Source organism: Notechis scutatus, chromosome 3 (assembly GCF_049901735.1).
Source record: "Notechis scutatus isolate UNSWTSFEM ecotype Mainland chromosome 3, rNotScu1.2, whole genome shotgun sequence".
In the NCBI taxonomy this organism is placed as follows: domain Eukaryota; kingdom Metazoa; phylum Chordata; class Lepidosauria; order Squamata; family Elapidae; genus Notechis; species Notechis scutatus.
Window position 1 is genome coordinate 193,853,504 of NC_142011.1, and position 21,131 is coordinate 193,874,634.

General features: G+C 42.3%; 1 protein-coding gene across 12 annotated transcripts in view; it reads right to left on the bottom strand.

Annotated features, from left to right (window-relative positions):
- Nucleotides 1-10,482: 10,482 nt before the first annotated feature.
- ENPP2 (ectonucleotide pyrophosphatase/phosphodiesterase 2) overlaps nucleotides 10,483-21,131 on the bottom strand; it is a 101,914-nt gene continuing 91,265 nt past the window's right edge. For all 12 annotated transcript variants that reach the window (XM_087962143.1, XM_087962142.1, XM_087962140.1 and 9 more), the window contains 4 exons: nucleotides 20,557-20,634; nucleotides 15,335-15,467; nucleotides 12,714-12,870; nucleotides 10,483-11,118 (listed from right to left, as the gene is read on the bottom strand). In XM_087962143.1, coding sequence (XP_087818269.1) covers nucleotides 10,945-11,118; nucleotides 12,714-12,870; nucleotides 15,335-15,467; nucleotides 20,557-20,634 — 542 coding nt within the window. In that variant the 3' untranslated portion in view covers nucleotides 10,483-10,944. The remainder of the gene's footprint in view (nucleotides 11,119-12,713; nucleotides 12,871-15,334; nucleotides 15,468-20,556; nucleotides 20,635-21,131) is intronic.

Consider the following 21,131-nt stretch of genomic DNA (forward strand, 5'->3'; position numbering starts at 1 on the left):
CTGTTTTCAGGGCGGTCCCAGGAGCAAGATCTAAGCACCCTGCAGGCCGGATCTGGCCTGCAAGCCTTGAGTTTGACACCCCTGTTCGAGACGATCAAGGAAGGGCAGGGAGAAATCGACCAAGGGCCTTCAACGAATATATTCCTTGTATAATCCTTGTCTTTTGAGTGACATCCTTCAATGATACACCAAATGGATGGAGCCACAATAAAAAAGCAGGCAGAGCCAGTTCAGAAACTATCCACATTGAATTAACATGATTACTTGCCGCATACTGAATAATTTTCCTTTTCATCATAAAAGGAAGGGTCATTTTTTTATTGAGTTTTGGGGCTGGTATTTTGAGCTTTGGCATCCTTCCCACTAGTTCTTGAGTACCCTATGAGCTGTTTCTTCTAATTCATGCTAGCATCTCAGCAGATGGCAGCCTCTGACAGACCTTATTCAGTCTTGAAAAGTAGGGTCACCTCTGTCTACGGAGATTCTCAGTCATCCAGCTCATGGTTGTCTCAAAGGTGCTTTTCAAAAGGCAATTGGGCTGTGCTTTTTTCTTTTTTTCTTGAGGAAGACATTTCGCTTTTCATCCAAGAAGCTTCTTCAGTTCTGACTGAATAGTTGGAGGATAGATATTCCTTTGAAATCATCTGCTTGTTAGCACTCTCTCTGAGAGCTGTTGAGGCCACAAAGGGATTTATCTGGCTATTCTGGGTCACCTGAATCAGAGTGCAAATAGGTATGGAACCAGGGGTGGGATTCAGCCGGTTCAGGCTGGTTCGCCTGAACTGGATGTTAAATTTACTTCTGGTTTGCCGGACCAGTAGTTGAACTGACTGACTGGCCCCTCCCACTCCACCCCGTCCCTCCCAGGAGACTCCACTCAGCCTGTTTTGGATGCAGGTAAGTACAGAATCTGCATGAAGGCTAAAAATGGCCCTCCTGGAATTCCAGAAATAGGCCTGTTTCCGGCTTCTGGAGCCTGGGGGAGGCTGTTTTCGCCCTCCCAGAGGCCTGAAGGAAGCCTCCGGAATCTTGGAAAGCTGAAAAATGATCCTTCTGGAAGTTCTGATAGGCCACACCCACCCTGGCCACGCCCAGCCAGCAACCGGCAGAGAGCCAGTTGTTGGGATTTTTGAATCCCACCCCTGTGTGGAACCTTTTTGGAGCTGCTGAAAGGACTGTGTTGTAAACAGGAGATACGTAGTGTCATATTCCTCCCCCTCCGTTGAGAGAAAGAGCTGTTCAATTTTAACACAGATAGTGTCTTTTTTAACCCCTCTTTCAAACCAGTGGTCCTCTCTATCCAGTCAGACCTACATAGCGCTTAGGTGGGAAGTTTAGAAGTAGATCTCACCAGGTTGCCCCAACTGAATGCAACCCCTTACAGTTATTTTGAGTTTTACTTCAGCCAGCATGATCACGGACAAACTCATAACTTTTGGAGGCATGAGTGAATATGCTCTCTACAATCTAGGTAAGTCATGGTTTTTACAGACCAGGAGAAGGGAAGATTAGTCCAAAGGAACCTTTATTTTAGGCACTGAGTGGTGTTGTAACAGCTCCCTCTTTTCCATCTTGGTTTTAAATAGAAAACTTGACACTTAGAATCCTACACACAATCTGCTGTGTAAGATTTTGTATCTGAGATGATGAACATGGTGCTTTTGGGCACCGGGGCATCTGTAGATAATTTCCTTGAAGTCCACAAGTTTCTTGTTTTACTGAATTTTATTCTTCCTATTTTCTTTTTAGATGCTTATTTCATAAAGTAGGTTTTAAATAGGAGAGCTGTCTTAAGTGTAAAGCAAAATGCCAGCCTCCAGAGGTAGTTCTCTGCCCAAGAACAGCTGAAGTCTAAGCCATTCATTGCTTCATCTTTAATTTTTTTCTGAAAGGTTGAACTTGCTTGCAAATATATAGTTTGTTCTGCAGGAGGAACGCAAACATGTTACAAGCATTGCCGGTCACTTCTGAGAGTCCTATCTTGTTAGCTCTACCTTTATTTCTTAAGGTACCATCAATAAGATTTGTTTATTTTTCTTCTCTTAGTCTCAGGTTAGTCAGGTACATATTTTTCATTACAGGGAAAAACTCTTAACAAACTCTCCTGGCCAGGGTTGGGATTCAAATTTCTTAACAACCGGTTCTGTGGGTGTGCCCTAATTTGTGGGTGTGGCTTGGTAGTGTGACTGGGCATGGCTTGCTGACTGGGCATGGCTTGGTGGTCATGTGACTGGCTGGGCATGGCTTGTATGTAAATATTGTAAATGTTTATGTAAATATTGAATTTTTTTATTTAAAAAAAGAGCAACTTTTACCCCAAAAGAGGCAAAGCAGGCAGACAGATTGAGTTGCTTGCAGAATCACAGTGTCACTTGCAGATTTACTTTTCTGCAATCTGCCGCCTGAGTCTGCACTGGAAAATAGAAGCTTCAGTCCTAAGGAAGGTTCAGCTCTGCTCTCAGGCCAGTGGTGCGAATTGCCGGTTCTCCAAACTGTGCAGAATAATAACAACCGGTTCTATAGAACTGGTCCGAACCAGTAGAATCCCACCTCTGATTCTGGCCAATTCCTATTTGTGTTCGTTGCTTTTCTTACACAGTGATACTGTTCCTGGCTGCCTTATGTCTTTCCTACAGACTCTGCTTAGCGAGGAAAAAGCAGGCACTCCGTCTTGGTTGCCAATCAGCAGTTAACTCAAATTATCTTTTGGTATTTAAGCACACAACCTCATGGAATACATTCATAATCCTCTCTTATTTTTCCTTCCCTTGATGAATTCCATTCCACTCTGCTGTTATTTGCCTTGTGGACTTGTTCAGTGAAACTGGGGCCCTCTTACACTGGCAAACCAAGTGTTTGGCAGATCAGCTGTGGCCTTTTCCCTGAGTTGCAGGTTACGAGTAGTTACAGAGTGCTGTTCTTCTTCAATGCAAGAGTGACCAATCTTTTATTAGCAGTGGACTGTACATGGACTTCTGTTTCTGACCACAGATTGCACATGGGTTGATTTGTGATGCAAAAGGAGGTAAGGCTGGATCGTTGCCAACAGCTATGATGGGTGGCCAAAGGGAATCTTCAATGGACACTTTTACCTAGACACAGTGACAAAGTAGGCTGCTCAGATTCAATGACCGAGAAGACATCCTAGACAACTACAGAATGTAGTTAGTCCTTGACTTACAACAATAATGGAGCCTGCCCATTATGGTCATAAGTCATGACAATCATAAAACAGGTCGCCCACATGATCAAATTGATTTCATGACCTTTTTTGTGATGATTTTTTTTTTTGCCAAAAACTGGAAGTAGATGCTGGTTTTTGTAAAAAAATGAATAGCAGGATCAATACAGGTGCAGGGTCCCAACCACGGTCCGCGGACGTACGGTCCGTGGAACAAGTCCTACCGGGCCGCTGGCTTGCTGGGCGCCGCCATCTTTTTTGATGGAAAAGTGCTTCCGGTGAGCTTTTCGGTGAGAGCTCACCGAAGCACTTTTCATCAAAAAAGATAGCGGCATGCCTTCTGGTGAGCTTTTCTGGGTAGAAAGCCATTTCTACCCGGAAAAGCTCACCGAAGCGCTGGCGCCGCCATCTTTTTGATGAAAAAGTGCTTCCGGTGAGCCCAGCTAATGCCGGTACCGGGCCGCGCCATAAAAAGGTTGGGGATCACTGCAGGTGGCTTGCTGAGCACTTGAAATGTGGTCAGATGATTGGGGGGGGGCATTGAAACTTCAGAACTGGGTCCTAAATACCCGTGGAGAGGTAGGTACATCATAACTTTGAACACTCACTAAGTGACCATTCGTATGTCAAGGACTACCTGTTTTCCCTCCTGAGTGCATCTCAGAGGGCTTTAGATCCAAATGAAACAATAATGCAACAGGAAAAATGTCCTTCATTTACTACTTTCCTAATCTAAATTAAACCCCACAACTACAATAATGACACTGTGAGTCTCTAGGGCAGTGGTGGCTAACCTTTTTGGGCTCCTGTGCCCAAAACTGCATGTGCACCAGCGCGCACGCACTCGCGTGCCAGCACCCAGAATGCAATGCATGCCCCCTCCCCATGCCCCCTGTGCATGCGCGCACAATCCCCACCACCACCCCCTTACCTGCACTGCACTTCACAGCTGATTTTTCAGCTGGTTTGAGGCCTTTTTCAGCCTCCCAGAGGCTTGCAAAAAGCCTCTGCAAGGCTTTTCAGGATGAATTATAGGCCCGTTTTTTCACTTCCTGCACAAAACGGGCCTATAATTCATCCTGAAAAACCTTGCAGAGGCTTTTCTGAAGCCTCTGGGAGGCCAAAAAAGGCCTCAAACCAACCAGGAAAAAAACAAGCTGCGCATACGCAGTGAGGTAAGTTTGCCTGTGGCATGCGTGTCATAGGTTCACCATCACGGCTCTAGGGGAAGGGGGGAGAAAAATAGGCAACATCTTAAGCACGAATCTGCCCAGCTACTACGGTAACCCTTAGCAAGGAAGTAGCAGCTTTCAGTGTCACATTAACTTTAATGGGTGGAATTCTTAAGGCTTTATAGACGGAAGCCTGGAGAAGATTGGGCTGCTTTAATGAGCAACAGTAAGAAGACGTGGTGCTCATGAGCATCCCACAGGTCTTATTCCAAATCATTTGCAAAGCATGCTGGCTCTGTCATAAAGCTCAGCTTCTCTCCTATTAAAAATTACAATTTGATAGCAACTTTTGCAGGTCCCTGGGCACTACATGAGGCAAGAAAAAATAAACCTATCTTGTAATTAATTGGCAAATTCCATGAAATATAGAACCCGGTATCCGAAAACTCATGCAACAGAAATTGGAAGGAACTACCCATCTGACTGTTTCAAGAAGATTAATTGCTCCAGAACTGGCCTCGCTAACTCTTTGATCTAAATGGAAACAGCAATCTAATTTTGCAAAAGTCTCTCCCAGCAGCTCTTTCATCTTAAATCCCCACTGTACGACTGCTTCCCTCCCTTCCTGCTGCCTTCAGCTTCTTCTGAACAGATCGATTAATAAATCCAACCGACCACCTGTGAACAGTTAGGTGGAGAAGAAGAAAAAGAAAGCCATTGTCCAGCCAGCCGAGCCAAACTTCAGCCAACGTACCATTATTTTTCCAGATGGCCCACTGTACAAAAGGTGCATAATTGATGTCTGTTCCGCCAAGGGAAAGCCGGAGATTTAACTTCTGAAGATCAAAAGCTGTTTTCAGATCTAGGCAAGGCTGCTTCTGGAAAACCCATCAGCATTATTTTTAGAGCAAGGCTTAGACAGGGTAGTGGGTGAGCAAGCGACTGGAGGCTGTGCCAAGACCATGAAGAGACAGACGGGCTTTTGAAAAGTGGAATCTGTGCTAGTCTTCAAAGTGGAGCATAGCTGGTGCTGCTGGCAGCTGCGAGCACTTCCAGTCCTGTTTGTGAGAATTACCCTCTCTGGAACAGTGGCCAGCCAAGTCATCTCCTTTAATAAACCTTAAGACAGTCCACTGTCTACATCCTCGGGGATTGAGAATATTTGTACTGGCAACCTATAAAATAATGGAAGAAGCTGATAATGTAACTGCAGACGTCTCTGATTAGGGACAGGCCATGTTGCCTTTAGGAGTAGAACTTGCAGTGGTGGGATTCAAACTTTTTTTACTAGCAGTTCTGTGGGCATGGCTTGGTGGACGTGGCTTGGTGGGTGTGGCAGGGGAAGGATAGTGCAAAATCTCCATTCCCTCCCCACTCTTGGAGGAAGGTTACTGCAAAATCCCATTCCCTCCCCACCCCACTAACCTGCTTTCCAGCTCCGTTCTCCTGTGCAGGGCAACCAAAGAAGACCTAGCCAATCAGCTGGGACTCGGGAGGCAGAGAATAAATAGGGGCGGGGCCAGTCAGAGGTGGCATTTGCCGGTTCTCCGAACTACTCAAAGTTTCCGCTACCAGTTCTCCAGAACTGCTCAGAACCTGCTGAATACCACCTCTGAGCAGAAGCCATATGTTCTCAAAAAGCCATCGCTGGGACTATTATAACTTTTCCTAGAAAATAAAGTTGTAATTCTGCAACTCTAAATTTCCTATGCTAAGACTTGAAGAAAGAGATTTCAGTGGATGTAGGAGAACAAGTTGAATAAATAAATACATTTTATTCATGCCTTTAGAACATGCATACTGACTAGACTAATGTAGTGCATTAAAGATGCGGGACTGCAACTGGTGTTTGTATAGACGCTCAAAAATTGGGGAGAACAGATAGCATAATGAGAATAGAAGAGAATATTTATAGATCAGGGTTGAACTGGAGGATCTGATGCTCTCTGAGCTTGGTTGTTTGCTTGGAGATGTTTCATTACCCAACTAGGTAACATAATCAGTGCTAGAAGGGAGTGGAGTGTGCTCTCCCACCCCATCAGGAATTACCATGGAATATTTGGGTGTTCTGTCTCACCTGTGGCCACGAGGTGAGAGTCCAAAAGTCCAAAGGAAAAAACACAAACAGACAATATCAGGAACAACAGAGTTAACTTTCCTTTGGCTGAATTCGTCGTTGGCAGTTTTCCCAGAAGCTGTCTGCAAATTCTGATAACGAGCAGAACTATAAATCAGAGACGAACGGCAAACAGAAATACTTTGTCCAAACTGCAGACACAAATTAACAAGTTTAATCCTAACGGGGATTCAAAGCTAACACGCCTCCTTATATTCCCTGAGGGGCGTGTCAGTCTCTTTCCTCAGTCCCTGATTCGACGTCTCCTTCCAGTTTGTGCTTGACGTTTCTGCTTACGTCTGTTCCTGGCATCAAACCAACATTCTTCGGTTTGATCTTCATCCAAGGACTCCGGCACGTTCTCCTGCTTATCTGCCAACACCTGAGGCATAACTAATGAGGAAGGTCCTGGAGAGGATGAGGATTCCGAAACTTCCAGCAAAGCAGGTTCAAACCCCAATGCCAAGTCCTCCTCTTCCTCCTGACTCCCATTTATGTCATTCAACAAGGCAGGCTCAAACCTTAATGCCAGATCTTCCTCATCACTCGAGCCTATGTCTTCTGACAGAGCAGGTTCAAACCTCTGAGTCACAACATTTGGGTAAGTGGAAAGGGCCAGTGTAAATTAGCAGGACTGGGTAAGTAGAAAGGGCCAAACTAATCTTGATTTAAATCCACTCTCAGCCATAGTTATATACTAGGTAACTCTAGATTAGTACCCTCTGACAATCCAACTTAACTGGCTGTTATGAAGAAAACGGGAAAAAACAGGCACAATGCCTCTTTAGTTCTTAAAGATAAAGCAAACATAAACCATTTTATTATTTATTCATTAGTCAACACTACTTAGTCTAACAATGGAAATGCTAATTAAAACTTTTCCTTTAAAAAAAAAACTTAACAGGGTTTTTAGAACTGGCATGGGATTGTTTAAGCAGCTAACATATTTATGGAAAATTCTGTATTAATATACACACAGCTAGATTAGAATTTGTATTTCTGCTGGATGTTGAATCTTTTTTAATACATTAAATATTGAATTAATATATTTTTTTATATACTAAGTCTGGCACTAACTCAAGAGAATATATTTACGCAGTGCCCTTAATTTTCTTAGTGAATTAACCCATTTTCTGGCTCTGCATAATACACTGACCCCCCCCCCCCCAACTAATTGACCAAGTAAAAGGATTGAATTTTCACAACAATCTACTTCACAAAAAGGCCCCTGCATGTTGCGTGAAGACAATTCACGAACTGTCATGTGTTAAATATGATGTTTGAAGTCACCCATAATGAACAGCAATTGGAACACGGACATCCTACAAAATTAATCATTCTCGCCAGTTGCAAACTTGGGCAGTCAAGGTACATCAGTTTAGGAAAGGATCCACCAAAAACAACTTAATTTTGCAATAAAAATAGATTTCAGCCAAAACAAACTGAAGGGCATTTAATGGTATCCCAAAACATGGACCAAGTGGGGTCAAAGATTTGCATGTCTGTTGGGGAATAAAGACTAAGAAAGACGGAGTGAATTTGCCATTAATCATCACCTGGAACAGAGGTGGTATTCAGCAGGTTCTGACCAGTTCTGGAGAACCGGTAGCAGAAATTTTGAATAGTTCGGAGAACCAGCAAATACCACCTCTGACTGGAGATTTTACAGTATCTTTCCCCTGCCACGCCCACCAAGCCACGCCCACAGAACCGGTAGTAAAAAAAATTGAATCCCACCACTGATCTGGAACTAAGATGGGAATCAGAAGATCACACATTTCTCACACAAAAGAGAAGTTTAAGGAGCAATCTAAGGCAAAGATTCACCACAGATCTTTTGCTTAGATGTATCTTATTAAAATATGTTTTTTAAAAATGTGCCAACCATGGAAGTTTTTTTAAAAGATGTTGGATAACCATTTGTCTGAAGTGGGGTAGGGTTTCCTGCCTAAGCAGGGGGTTGGACTAGAAGACCTCCAAGGTCCCTTCCAACTCTATTGTTCTATTCTATTCTATTCTATTCTATTCTATTCTATTCTATTCTATTCTATTCTATTCTATTCTAAAATCAGTCTGAGCCTTCAGCAGGAAAGTTTTCAGGACTCTGCTTTTTTGTCCAGAAAGCCATCACTGCAGGACCCTTAAGAAGGGTTAGACTCTTGCAGTTCCCCTCTTAGGAACTCATCAGTCTAAGATCTTTCTTGAAACTCTTGCTTTATGAAATAAATGTTCATACAACTTCAGGTCACCAGAGTTCTTTGAAAATGTTAAGACTTTTTAATAAAAAGCTCCAGCTAGAGCATTGCACATGAGGGAGCATTCTTGAATTGCTCTAAGTCACCATGCCCATTCGAGGCTTAGTCCATGCAGTGTGACAAAACAGGAGTGAGCAAACATCTGGAAACACGGGGTTTATTTAAAAGTCGGGGGGGGGGTGCCAAGAACCACAACTGGCAGAATGATGCAAAACAGGCCAAATCCTACCAGGTCAAACTGCCTGGTTAGAGAAAAAAAAAATGATTTTCTGAGTGACAGCAGCATTCCAAAAGATTGAGGCCTTCATCCTTAGGCTCCATGCATTTCACTGAGCAAAATCAGAAATGAAGGAGCCCTCACAGGCATTTCCCGGACAACAGTGGTATCATCTTTCAGTCCGGAATCACCTTAAAGAAATGGTGCTCACGACACAAATGGGGTGGGTGGAGGCAGGGGTGGGATTCAAACGTCTGAACAACCGGTTCTGTGGGTGTGTCCTAATTTGTGGGTGTGGCTTGGTGGTCATGTGACTAGATGGGCATGGCTTGCTGACTGGGTGTGGGTTGGTGGTCACGTGACTGCCTGGGCGTGGCTTGTATGTAAATATTGTAAATATTTATGTAAATATTGAATTTTTTATTTAAAAAAGAGAGCAACTTTTACCCAAAATCAGGCAAAGCAGGAAGGCAGATTGAGTTGCTCACAGAATCACAGAATCACTTAGAGTTCTATGATTCTGCAATCTACTACCTTTGTCTACCCTGAAATATAGAAGCTTCAGTCCTAAGGAAGGTTCAGCTTCTGCTTTTAGATTAGCTAGAAAGCAAGAAATCCAACAATGTCCTGCTTTCTAGCTAATCTAAATCTCCCAGCACAGCAGAACAGCTGATGGTCGGGAAGAAAAAAAAAAGGAAAAATAGCAACTTAGCAGGCAAGTTTGCCAGGTAAGGAGTGAGTGGACCGGGCGGGGAGGGGCGGGTGCGCAGCGTTTGAAAATTCTCTTCTTTCCTGCTTTTTCAACCTCAGCTATGCCACACAAAGCAGCTGAGGTTGAAAAAGCAAGAAATAAAGGACAGCCAAGAGCCCGGGCAGGTGGGCGAATCAGTTTGGTGTCAGCTGTTCTTCCGAACTACCGGTTCTATAGAACTGGGCCGAACCGGTAGCATCCCACCCCTGGGTAGAGGTCAGAAGCTGTCAAAATAGAGCACTTCTTCATATATTACAAGTAGTATTCAACTTGCAATCTTTCACAGTTGAAATGGACCTCTCCAGAGCTACTTAGAACATGGTTTTGAAGTTACGCTGGCTGCCTCCCTTCACAGGATTACATTTTTTGGTGCACTTGGCAATCTGTCTGCATTCATGGCTGCTTGCAGGGCCCTGTGGTCACGTGATGGCAATTTTTGCCATTTCTTGCTAGCAACTGGTATTTCCTTCCCAGTTCCAGGCCCCCCCCCCCCAAAAAAAACCCCACACTATTGGGTATAATGGGTTCTTTTAATGACCACCGGAAAAAGAAGTCATAAAATTGAGTATGGTCATGTGGTGACTCCTCAACAACCACCATGACTTACAACTGTCATGGTTCAATTACGGTTGTAAGTTGGTGACTACCTATATTCAGCCTCTTGGGTTTAAAAATCAGTATAATTTGAGGCTCATTCAATAAATTATACCATGCTTGTGTACGAAAGGATCAACCTGAAAACAAGGGAGGAAAAGCAGTATGCCATTGCGAAAGGAACACCAAATAAAAAAACCCTAAATGTGTGGTTTTATTATATTTAAGTTTCTATTCTCTATGAAGCTTAAATATGTCTATCACATAGTTAACAATCATTGTCATTTTACATGTATAATACACAATACAGGACTAAAAAAAAAAAAAGAGCACGGCAAAAGGGAATGCAGTAAAAGTTACATTTCCTCAATCGAAGTAAGTGATTCTTCTGTACCATTTTAAGAAGCTTTGAACCAAGAGACTCTTTTTAAGAAGCTGCACACGTCAGCAGCATTTTTAAAAAAAAAAAAAGACCAAAAACATATGTTTTACATTAAAGATTCAAAACACAACAGACACCGATTTAATATTTTTAAAGATTTGTTGCAAGATTAAAAATACACTAATAATTTTAATGTCCTGTTTCAAATTAATAAATATAATATAAAAATATACAGCACTTCATGAGAGGATGGGTGGGCTGAATTTTAAGAGAAAGTTAAATTTCACTTTCAAATGTATGCAGGTATGTTTTTAAAGAAAGGATCTCTGGGTAGCTTCGACTTGTCTTCCGATAAAAGTCTAAGCCGGTAAGTTGTTCAATATCCCGTACTCTCGCGGTGTGCATTTTCAAGAGCTCTTCAACCCACCGGGATTCATCTTCAGAAGAATTCTGGAAGGAAAAAAAAGAACCTTTTAATATATATATATATATATATATTTCTTAAGTTTTTGCGGGTACTTACATGTATGGTATTCAGCTTTGTTCGGGTATTTTCCCACGTCATTATAGCTGTGCTGTTAAAGTTGTAGCAACGTTTTGGCAGAATCCCATCTGCCATCATCAGGCTTCTGTATTGTGTTCGTCTGTGAGTCTCACAGAGTCTCACTTACAGATGAACACAATACAGAAGCCTGATGATGGCAGATGGGATTCTGCCAAAACGTTGCTACAACTTTAAAAGCACAACTATAATGATGTGGGAAAATACCTGAAAATACACACACACACACACACACACACACACACACACAGAGTATATTCTTAACGGACACAATGAATAACAACATGTTTAAACTTTTAAAAAGTTTGAAAAAATTAAAAAGAGACAACCCCAAACAGTTTAAAAATACAAACTAATAAAGAAAAAAAAATCTACATTATATTTCATACTTAACAATAGTCACTGGTTTACTAATTCATACACTACAGGTAGTTCTTGATTTACAACTACAACTGAGACCAGTGGTGGGATTCAAAAATTCCCACCACTGGTTCTGTGGGCGTGGCTTGGTGGGCGTGGCTGCAGAGGTGGGATCACGTGACTCGCGCGATCGCACATGCGTTAAAACAGTAAAAACTAAGTTACTTGCTGCGCCAAACAGCGCTCTGCTGCGCCAAACAGCTGAGAGATTAAAATGGACCTAAAAGCAGGGGTGGGCCCAACTGCAGAGCATTGTAGAGACTTGGAGCGAACTGGTTCTCTGCTAGCTGATCGTCAGCGCTACCGGTATGCCAGAACCAGGCTGAACCAGTAGAATACCACCACTGATTGAGACCACTCCATTGTTATGCAACTGTTCTTTGTATGTTTAAGCTTCCAGTCCCTTAATCATTTTTGTTGCTCTTCTCTGTACTCCTTCTAGAGTCCCAACATCTTTTTTACATTGTGGCAACCAAAACTGGATGCAGTTTTCCAAGTGTGGCCTTACCCAGGCATTATGAAGTGGTATTAACACTTCCCGTGATCTTGATTCCATCCCTCTGTTTATGCAGCCTAGGATTGCATTGGCTATATTGGTAGCTGCAGCACACTGCTGGCTCATATTTGTCCACTAGGACTCCCAGGATCCCTCTCACTGTTACTACTATTAAGCCAGGTACCACCTATTCTGTACATTTGGTTTTTCTTGCTTTACTGTACAACCTTATTTTTCCCACCGCTGAATTTCATTTTGTTAGATAGGGTTCTTCTGAACTTCCCGTACTTGGAGAGTGTTTACTAAGGCAGAACCTAAGACCAGATTTGGCCTTCAGTAGGCTGTCAAAAAAAAATCAGGAGAACCTCAACCAATCCTTTTTGAATAGGTTCTCTTATGTAGCCACCATTTTGACATCCTGCCTCCTTGGTCTGTTCCATACATCTTTGGGACTGGTTTTAAATCTGCAACTGCTTAACATGGTTCAAAAAACTTTCTGAAGACATTGGATCAGATGCTGGCACTTTGGTGCCAAGCACAAGTCAAGAGGACTAAGCTGGAACTTACATTGCAGCTTTCATCATTGTCGGGCCGATGCGGGAAAATATACGCCAAAACTGAAAGAGGTCCATCACACTTGTCAGCAGGCTGAGTGAAGTCTAAACAACTTGTGATGATGCTGTAGTAATGAGTTGGAACCGGGATCGAACTTCCTTCCACATACCTAGAAGATACGATTTTTTTTTCATCTTTTTACAAATGTGTCTTAAGAGAGATAAGGCAGCACAGGTTCTGAGAAAATGAATCTACCACTGATTTATTAGTTTTAAATCATTCAGGGGTGTTCAAACTTGGCAACTTTAAGACTTGTGGACTTTGTCTCTCAGAATTCTCCAGATAGCAATGCATTGCTGCCTAGGGAATTCTGGGAGTTAAAGTCCACAAGTTTTAAAACTGTCAAATTTGGACACCCCTGAAACCAATTATTTCAACTGTCTTTGGACAAAAGAAATCCTTATCTAGCAGATCATAACGAAAGGGACAAGATAGCCCCATCAATACTCTTCAATTTCTATCAAGATTTTTTTTAAAAAAATATTTTTTACAAGGAGAAAAAAGTAAAACATTAACAGCCATCTATTGTAAGAAAATACTTAAATATTCTTTCTATAGCTGCAGGTAAATCAAGCAGAGTGATTTTGGATTCATTTATCTATCTTAACAAAAAGCTTGGTTTGAGGATTTAAGTGAATTTAGCCAAATAACGTTGCTGGATAAATCACAGGGTTTAGGAACAGATACAAAAAAATTGCAATCTCCAAGCCAAACCTTCTGTAGCATGGATTACAACGCATGGAAAGGAGTTGCCAGTTAGTACTGACAATGTCGGGCCAGATAGATGAGTGATCTGGGTTGTGTTAAAATTTGTTTCCAATGCCAGTAATTCCAGATATAAAACACTGGATTTCAGACATGCCTGATTTAGCCAATTTTGAGAAAAGTATATGTTCTCTTAATCAGAAAATGTCACATTAGTTCTTCCTTTCTTAAATCTTGAACAGGCTGGCTGAACTTTGAAAATTTTGTTTTCCTCTCTAAATTTACAAAACGTCTGATTTGACTGCATGGTTGCTTCCATGGGAAGTGAGGCTGGATTTTTTTAATAATTGCTATATAGTGGATTTTTAAAAAAACAATTGTAAGTCATCCAAAATCACCCAAGTGTGAGTTGGATGGCTATATAAATTTTCTTAATAAATAAATAAATAATCAGGTGAACTTGAGATTTAGTTCTAATTACAGGTTCTTTATTTCTCTCTTTCTAACAGAGTAACAAGAGTTGGAAGGGACTTTGGACATCTTTTAGTCCAACTGCTTGCTCAGGCAGGAATTTGTCCAATATCTTCTTGACAACTTCCAGTGTTGGCTCAAGCCACAATTTCTGAAGGCAAGCCCTTCCACTGATTAATTGTTCTAACTGACAAGAAAATTCTCCTCATGTTGTTGGTTTGAGCTCCGAGCTTGGCAATTTGTTTGCAAATGTTTCGTTCCCAGTCAAGGAGACATCATCAGTGCACTTTGGATTTGCAACCAAATCGCCATGCTCGGAACTCAAACCAACAATATAACTACCAACCTGAGCTACTAATAAATTAATACGAATGATGAGTCTGCTTATAGAAAGGAAGTACAAGGGCTGACACTGTGGTGTAAAGAAAATAATTTAACACTTAACACCCCCAAAAAACCTAAAGAACTTATAATTGACTTCAGGAGGAAGAGAGATGTACATTTACCATTGTACATAAATGGTGAAGAGGTGGAGAGGGTTGGTAGTTTTAAATTTCTGGGCACTTATATCTCGGAAGACCTTTTATGCTAATATGCTTGTGAAGAAGGCACAGAAGAGGCTGTACTTCCTGAGAATGATCAGGAAGATAAATCTATCTCAGCATCTACTTCTGTCCTACTACCACAGAATCACTGAGAGTGTCCTGACATACAACATTCTTGTATGGTACGGGAGCAGCTCTGTAGCGGACAAAAAAGCTCCAGAGAGAATCATTAAAACTGCCCAGAATATCATGGGGCTACAGCTACCAGCCCTGGATAACATCTTCGCATCTCGCTGTTTAAGGAAGTTGCACAACATTCTCAGAGACTCTTCCCATCCTGCTCACAATCTTTGTGAACTGTTGCCTTCTGGCAGAAGATAGAGAACAATTAAAACTCGGACCACACGTTTTCTGAATAGTTTTTATCCCAGAGCTATAATTGCAATTAACAATTAACTTAAGGACCACCATCAGCGAGCTGTTGGATAGTATTACTTGGTCTGTTGTGTGGATGCTTGTGTGTTTTTAGGAGGTGGGGAATTTTGGTGGGTGGGGACGTGTTTGGGGATTGTCATGCATGTGTGCATGTTGAGTCTGGGTGTTATGTGAATTTCATTGTATATATACTGTGTATATACATACAATGACAATAAAGAATTCAATTCAATTCAATTAATATTCAAAGACATTTCAAATTCTCCTTAGTTCTAGGCTGCTTCTCTCCTTGATTAGTTTCCATCCATCGCTTCTTGTCCTTCTGTATTTGTTGTTTATATATTTATTTTCCTTTCTCTTTAGTGATTGTTCATTTTTATTTTATGTACACTTGTTTAAATACTAGTGGTTCCTTACAGTTTGATTTTGTCTGGGGTGTCATGCAAACCATCAAAGTCATAGTCAAAGATTGGTCCGTTAATCACATTGACTCCGTTCCGTTCAATGGCGTATCTCTTCACCAAAATTCTCTGGAAATAATTCCAGACCTCTGTAAATATTTAAAAAAAAAAGCAGGCAAGATTATCCTAAAAACCATCAGGGAAAGCATTACATCACAACAAAAAAACATTATTCTCTGTGTAAAATCCTTACACTGATACTCAGAGAGGTTCTGCAGTAATACTAGTAATAAGACCACAATTTAATTTTATTAGATTTATAAACCCTCCAATGCCCCCAACACCATAACTCCATAACAATGCCAGGCAGCTTACAACAATGAAAACACTGTGGAAGAAAAACCAAAAAGAACATCTGGAAGGGCAATAAAACATTCATCCTAATATACATAGTCCATAAAAGGCCAGCCACCTACCTAGCAAGACCACCATGCCTCCAAGACCATTTCAATGAGCCCAGGGTAGGGACCATAGGGATCTCTGCAAGGGGGAGGGATGCTTTCCCAGAGGACAGGCACTCAAACAAAGGAATGTCCACCTCCCAAGTCCTATCAGATGACCCTGTTTTAATCAATGGGATCCACAGCATGACATTCGTGTCTGCGCTTACAGGATGGGTAGAAGCTAAAGTCCATCGAGTAGCTAGAATTAAAATGAGGACTCCAGCTTCTGTTAAAGGTAGAATGAAGGACTGAAATGTCTATGGAGATTCTCAAGGTTATCATTGTCCCAAACATGCTTTTCAAAAAGGCAGCTGGACTTTCTTGGTTTTTTTCCTCGAAAACGTTCCCTTCTCATCCAAGAAGCTTCTTCAATTCTTCTTGAGAAGAAGCTTCTTAGATGACAAGTGAATGTTTTCAAGGGAAAAAACCAAGGAAGTCCAGCTGCCTTTTGAAAAGCACCTTTGGGATAGAATGAAGGACAAAATCTTTTACAGATAATCCTTGATTTATGAGTGCAGTTTGGGACCAGAATTTTTACTGTAAATTGATTTATTTGTAAAGCAAGTCATCACGGGACTTTATGGGCAGTCCTTGACTTACGATGATAATGGAGAGTGCCCATTATAGCTGTAACAGTCATAAACCAGGTCATCACATAACTGACCCAGTTTTATGACCTTTTTTGCAGCAGTCATTAAGTGTATCCATTATTTGCTATGGGGCATTGTTTTTTGCCAAAAAACAGAATACGGGGTTTTTTAGGGTAAAACCTTCATAAATCATGATTATGTGACTGCAGGATGTTGCAAATGGTTATAAAGGCAGGGCCAGTTGCTTAGTGTCCAAAATAAAGTCATGTGATCACAGGGGGTATTGATGGCTGTCAGAATTCTGGAACTGGGTCATGATATCTTTTTTTTTTTGCGTGGGGGGGCGGAATCTGTTGTAACTCTGATTAGCCGCTAAACAACTAGCTATAAGTCCAAAGACTATCTATAAACTGTAGATTTAGGGAAATATGAAAATTTGCAAAGCATGCTCAGTTAGTACAAATGTTGTCTCGGTATGTGAGCACAAGCTGTTGTAAAAACATCAGTTCAATTCCTAGGAGCGCAATAACCAGGGCACATCCACAGAACGCCAAAGGAGCCGTGTAAAAGTAAAATGGTCAAAATCTTGCAAGAATTGGGCCATTTATTTAATCCTTTGGGCACCCACGTCCTAAGCCAGGGGTGTCAAACTCAAAGCCCGCGGGCTGGATCCAGCCCACAGGGTGCTCAATTCTGGTCCGCGGGGCAGCCATGGAAATGGTGAAGGACTGGCCCATGGTGCCTTTGCCAGCAAAAATGGAACTGCCAGCTCCGTTTTTGGCCTGGATGGCCTTCTGCAGCCCTCTGCCAGTAAAACAGAGCCCAGGGGGGCTCCCAGGTTCCATTTTTGCTGGCAGAGGGCTGCAGGAAGCCATCCAGGCTGAAAACAGGGCTGACAGAGAGCTTCAGGAAGCCATCCAGGCCGAAAATGGGCTCCGTTTTCGCTGGCAGAGGGCTAGCAAAACAAACGAAAAGCAAAACAAAAGGAGAAATGTTTTCCCTTTTGCACTTGAGCATCTAAGAAGGGACAGGAAAGGAGAAAGGGAAAGAGACAAAGATGGGAAGAGAGCAAGGTTACCTAAACTGAATGTTAGTAGGATTGTAAGATGGAAAAATGAATATTTTAACTGACTATCAGTACCACAGAATATGAGCTATGTATTCTAAATTAGGCCTAATATGAAAGACAGGGATTTACTCCCAAGAAACAGAGGAGCGCGAACAAAAGAACTAAGAGCCCTTCAGTGGCTGGCACTGCTGTGCAGACTGGACAAATATCACATTGTTTTTCTCATACAAAAAAGATGAGCTCCACCACTATTGCACTTATGGCATTACCTATACCCACAATGATGCCACTGGCGTCTCTTTGTGATTGTACTTTCAGTAATTTAAGTTAAGTAGATGATGTCTTTCATCCTCCCTATATTTTAAGGAACTTCACAATGAAGAGAATAAGAAGAGAATAAGAAGAGAAAGAGAAGAGAGGAGAGGAGAGGAGAGGAGAGGAGAGGAGAGGAGAGGAGAAGAGAAGAGAAGAGAAGAGAAGAGAAGAGAAGAGAAGAGAAGAGAAGAGAAGAGAAGAGAAGAGAAAAATAGAAGAGTTTATTGTCACTTTAAATGTACTGTAATCCGTATACATTAAAATGAAATCTCGTTGCAGTCAGCTCTCAAAGATAACCGTTATGCATATACCCACATACACACACACGCACATATGACATAGAGAAACATTACAGTCTAGTTCAAATGTATACGTACAGAAAAGAAACCTGTGAGTTTACAAGGCAGATGGCTTGGGGAACAAAGCTGCACAGAATCTAATAGTCCTGCTATAGATACTTCAAAACCTCCTTCCACAGGGGAGCAACAGATTTAGGGCAAGTATAATTAAAGGCATTCAATTTGTTCCTGAAGACTGGCTACAAGCAACAGACATCCAGCTGTGATCATTTCTGGATCTCCTTAATCTTCCAAAGTGACTCTGGGCCCTTTTTATTCTCTTGTTTATTTTTTTCCTCCAGTGTCTCCTATGTATTTATTTATTATATTTTGCCTTTATTATTTTTACAAATAACTCAAGGTAGCTAACACACACAATACTCCTCCCTCCTCCTATTTTCCTCCCAACAACAACCCTGTAAGGTGGATTGAGCTGAGAGAGAGAGAGTGACTCAATGGTGGGATTCAAATTTTTTTTACTACCAGTTCTGTGGGCGTGGCTTGCTGGGCATGGCAGGGGAAGGATACTGTAAACTCTCCAGTCAGAGGTGCTATTTGCCAGTTCCCCGAACTACTCAAAATTTCCACTATTGGTTCTCCAGAACTGTTCAGAACCTGCTGAATACCACCTCTTGAGTGACTGGTCCAAAGTCAGCCAGGTGGCTTTTAGGGCTAAGGTGGGACTTGAACTCCTGGACAAATCCTGCTTTCTAACCTGTGCCTTAACAAGCAGGACCAAGCAGCTAATTTTCAGAGAACTGCCTGGACAAATCCCTGCAGTTTTCTTGACAAATTTCTTTGGAAGAAGTTTGCCACTGCCTCCTTCCTAGGGCTGAGAGGAAGTGACTGGCCCAAGGTCACCCAGCTGGCTTTGGGCCTAAGATGGGACTAGAATTCAAGATCTCCAGTTTCCAGCCGGATACCTTAACCACTACACCAAACTACCTCTCATCTCTTGGTTTAGATTACTGGAAGCTGCTCTACATGGCGCTGTTCTTCAGAAGCTGTATATCAGGGCTGTCAAACTCAATTTCATTGAGGGATGCATCAGGGTTGTGTTTGACCTCGGGACGCTGGGGTGGGCGTGGCTGGGGTGGGCGTGGCTGGGGTGGGTGTGGCTAGCTTGACATCAGTTGTATCAGCAGCACCTGTGGCCCGAGTGCTCTGCCAACGAAAACGGGCTCCTGGGCTTCATTTTTGGCTGCAATTAGGGATGGGATTCTACCAGTTCGTACCTATTCGCTAGAACCGGTTGTTAACATTCTAAGCAGTTCGGAGAACCGGATGTTAGAAGAAATTACTGGCCTAATCCTGTAAGGAAGGCAGGAAGGAAACATTCTGGTGTTGCTTACAGAAATTGCCTCTCCGTTAACCCATATTACATTCTTGGCAGGACTAGACTTCCTGTCTCTGGAACTTCTCTGGAGTTTTTTCCCCCTCCTTTGCTGGTACTTTGCTTGTGTGGAGTGACCATTCAAAGTTACAATGGCACTGAAAAAGGTGACTTATGACCATTTTTCACACTTACGACTGTTGCAGCATCTCCACAGTCATGAGAGGCCAGGCGAGGAGATGCGTGCCTCAATGTGAGTAATATTGAGTTGGGCACGCCCAGCCAATAACATGACCACCAAGCCATGCCCACCCAGTCACATGACCACCAAGCCACGCCCACCAACTAAGCCACGCCCACAGAACCAGTTGTTAAAAAATTTGAATCTCACCTCTGGCTGTAATGGCCTCCTGCAACCCTCTGCCAGTGAAAATGGAGCTTGGGAGGGCTGTGTGCAGCCTTCATGAACTCTGTTTTTGGCTGGGACAGCCTTTTGCAGCCCCTCTGCCAGCAAAAATGGCACTCGGGAGGGTCAGGCACAGCCTGCGCAAGCTCCATTTTTGCTGGCAGAAGCACCACGGGCCGGTCCTTCACTGTTTCCAGGGCAGCCCACGAGCCACATCTAAGCACCCTGTGGGCCAGATCCAGCTCGTGGGCCTTGAGTTTGACACCCCTGCCCTATATGGTTTCAAGGAGAATGTCTAGATTTTAACTAATTTAAAAGACTGGCACATCAAATGGCACTATTATTTCAGCTACCCTTTGTGCATTTGCAATTCAAAATGCTGATTATGATTTTTAAACACCTAAAGAGCTTGAAACCAAAGCTTCTAGAATGTTATATGTTTCTGACCAAGCTTAAAAACCCTCCTCATCCAGCCGTTTAAAATATTCTAATAGAAATAGCAATTTGGCTGGCTACCCCATTCTGTGATTCCATTGTTGCTTGGAAATAATCTAATTCAACTCTCATCGAGGTGTAAAGCAAGCACTTGGCTTCTCCAAAGCAAAATTTAAAACTATTTTTTTTATTTATTTGCCAACATTTGTACACCCTTCTACCTCAAAGATTCCAAAACTGTGTACTTACTTTTGAAAGCAGGAAACATGGGAATGACATTTGTTATCAGGAAAGCATCATATTTTGTTTCTACCGAGGAACTGAGTTCTGAAAATTTAAAAAAAAATAAGATGTTTTTATGGCATGCCAGAATTAATTATACTGGTAAACTTCAGGGTTCATGTGTAAAGACTAGTTCTAGATCAGGGGTCCCCAAACTTGGCAACTTTAAGACTTGTGGACTTCAACTCCCAGAATTCTCCAGCCAACTCCAGCCAATTGGCTGGAGAATTCTGGGAGTTGAAGTCCACAAGTTTTAAAGTTGCCAAGTTTGGAGACCTCTGTTCTGGATAGTAACCAAGAACTAGTGGAGATCATATTCTTAGAAGAACATAGAATAGTTGGGTTGAAAGAGGGCTTGGAAGTCTTCTAGTCCAGGGGTCAACCAACTTTTGGATCTCAGGGACCATTAAATTAATCATTTTAAATCCCACGGACCATTAATATGATCTGCGTAATGACCGGCTGGGTGCGTGTGGCTAGGTGGTCATGTGACTGGGTGGGTGTGGCCAACTGGATGTCATTTATGTTGAGGGGCACCTATC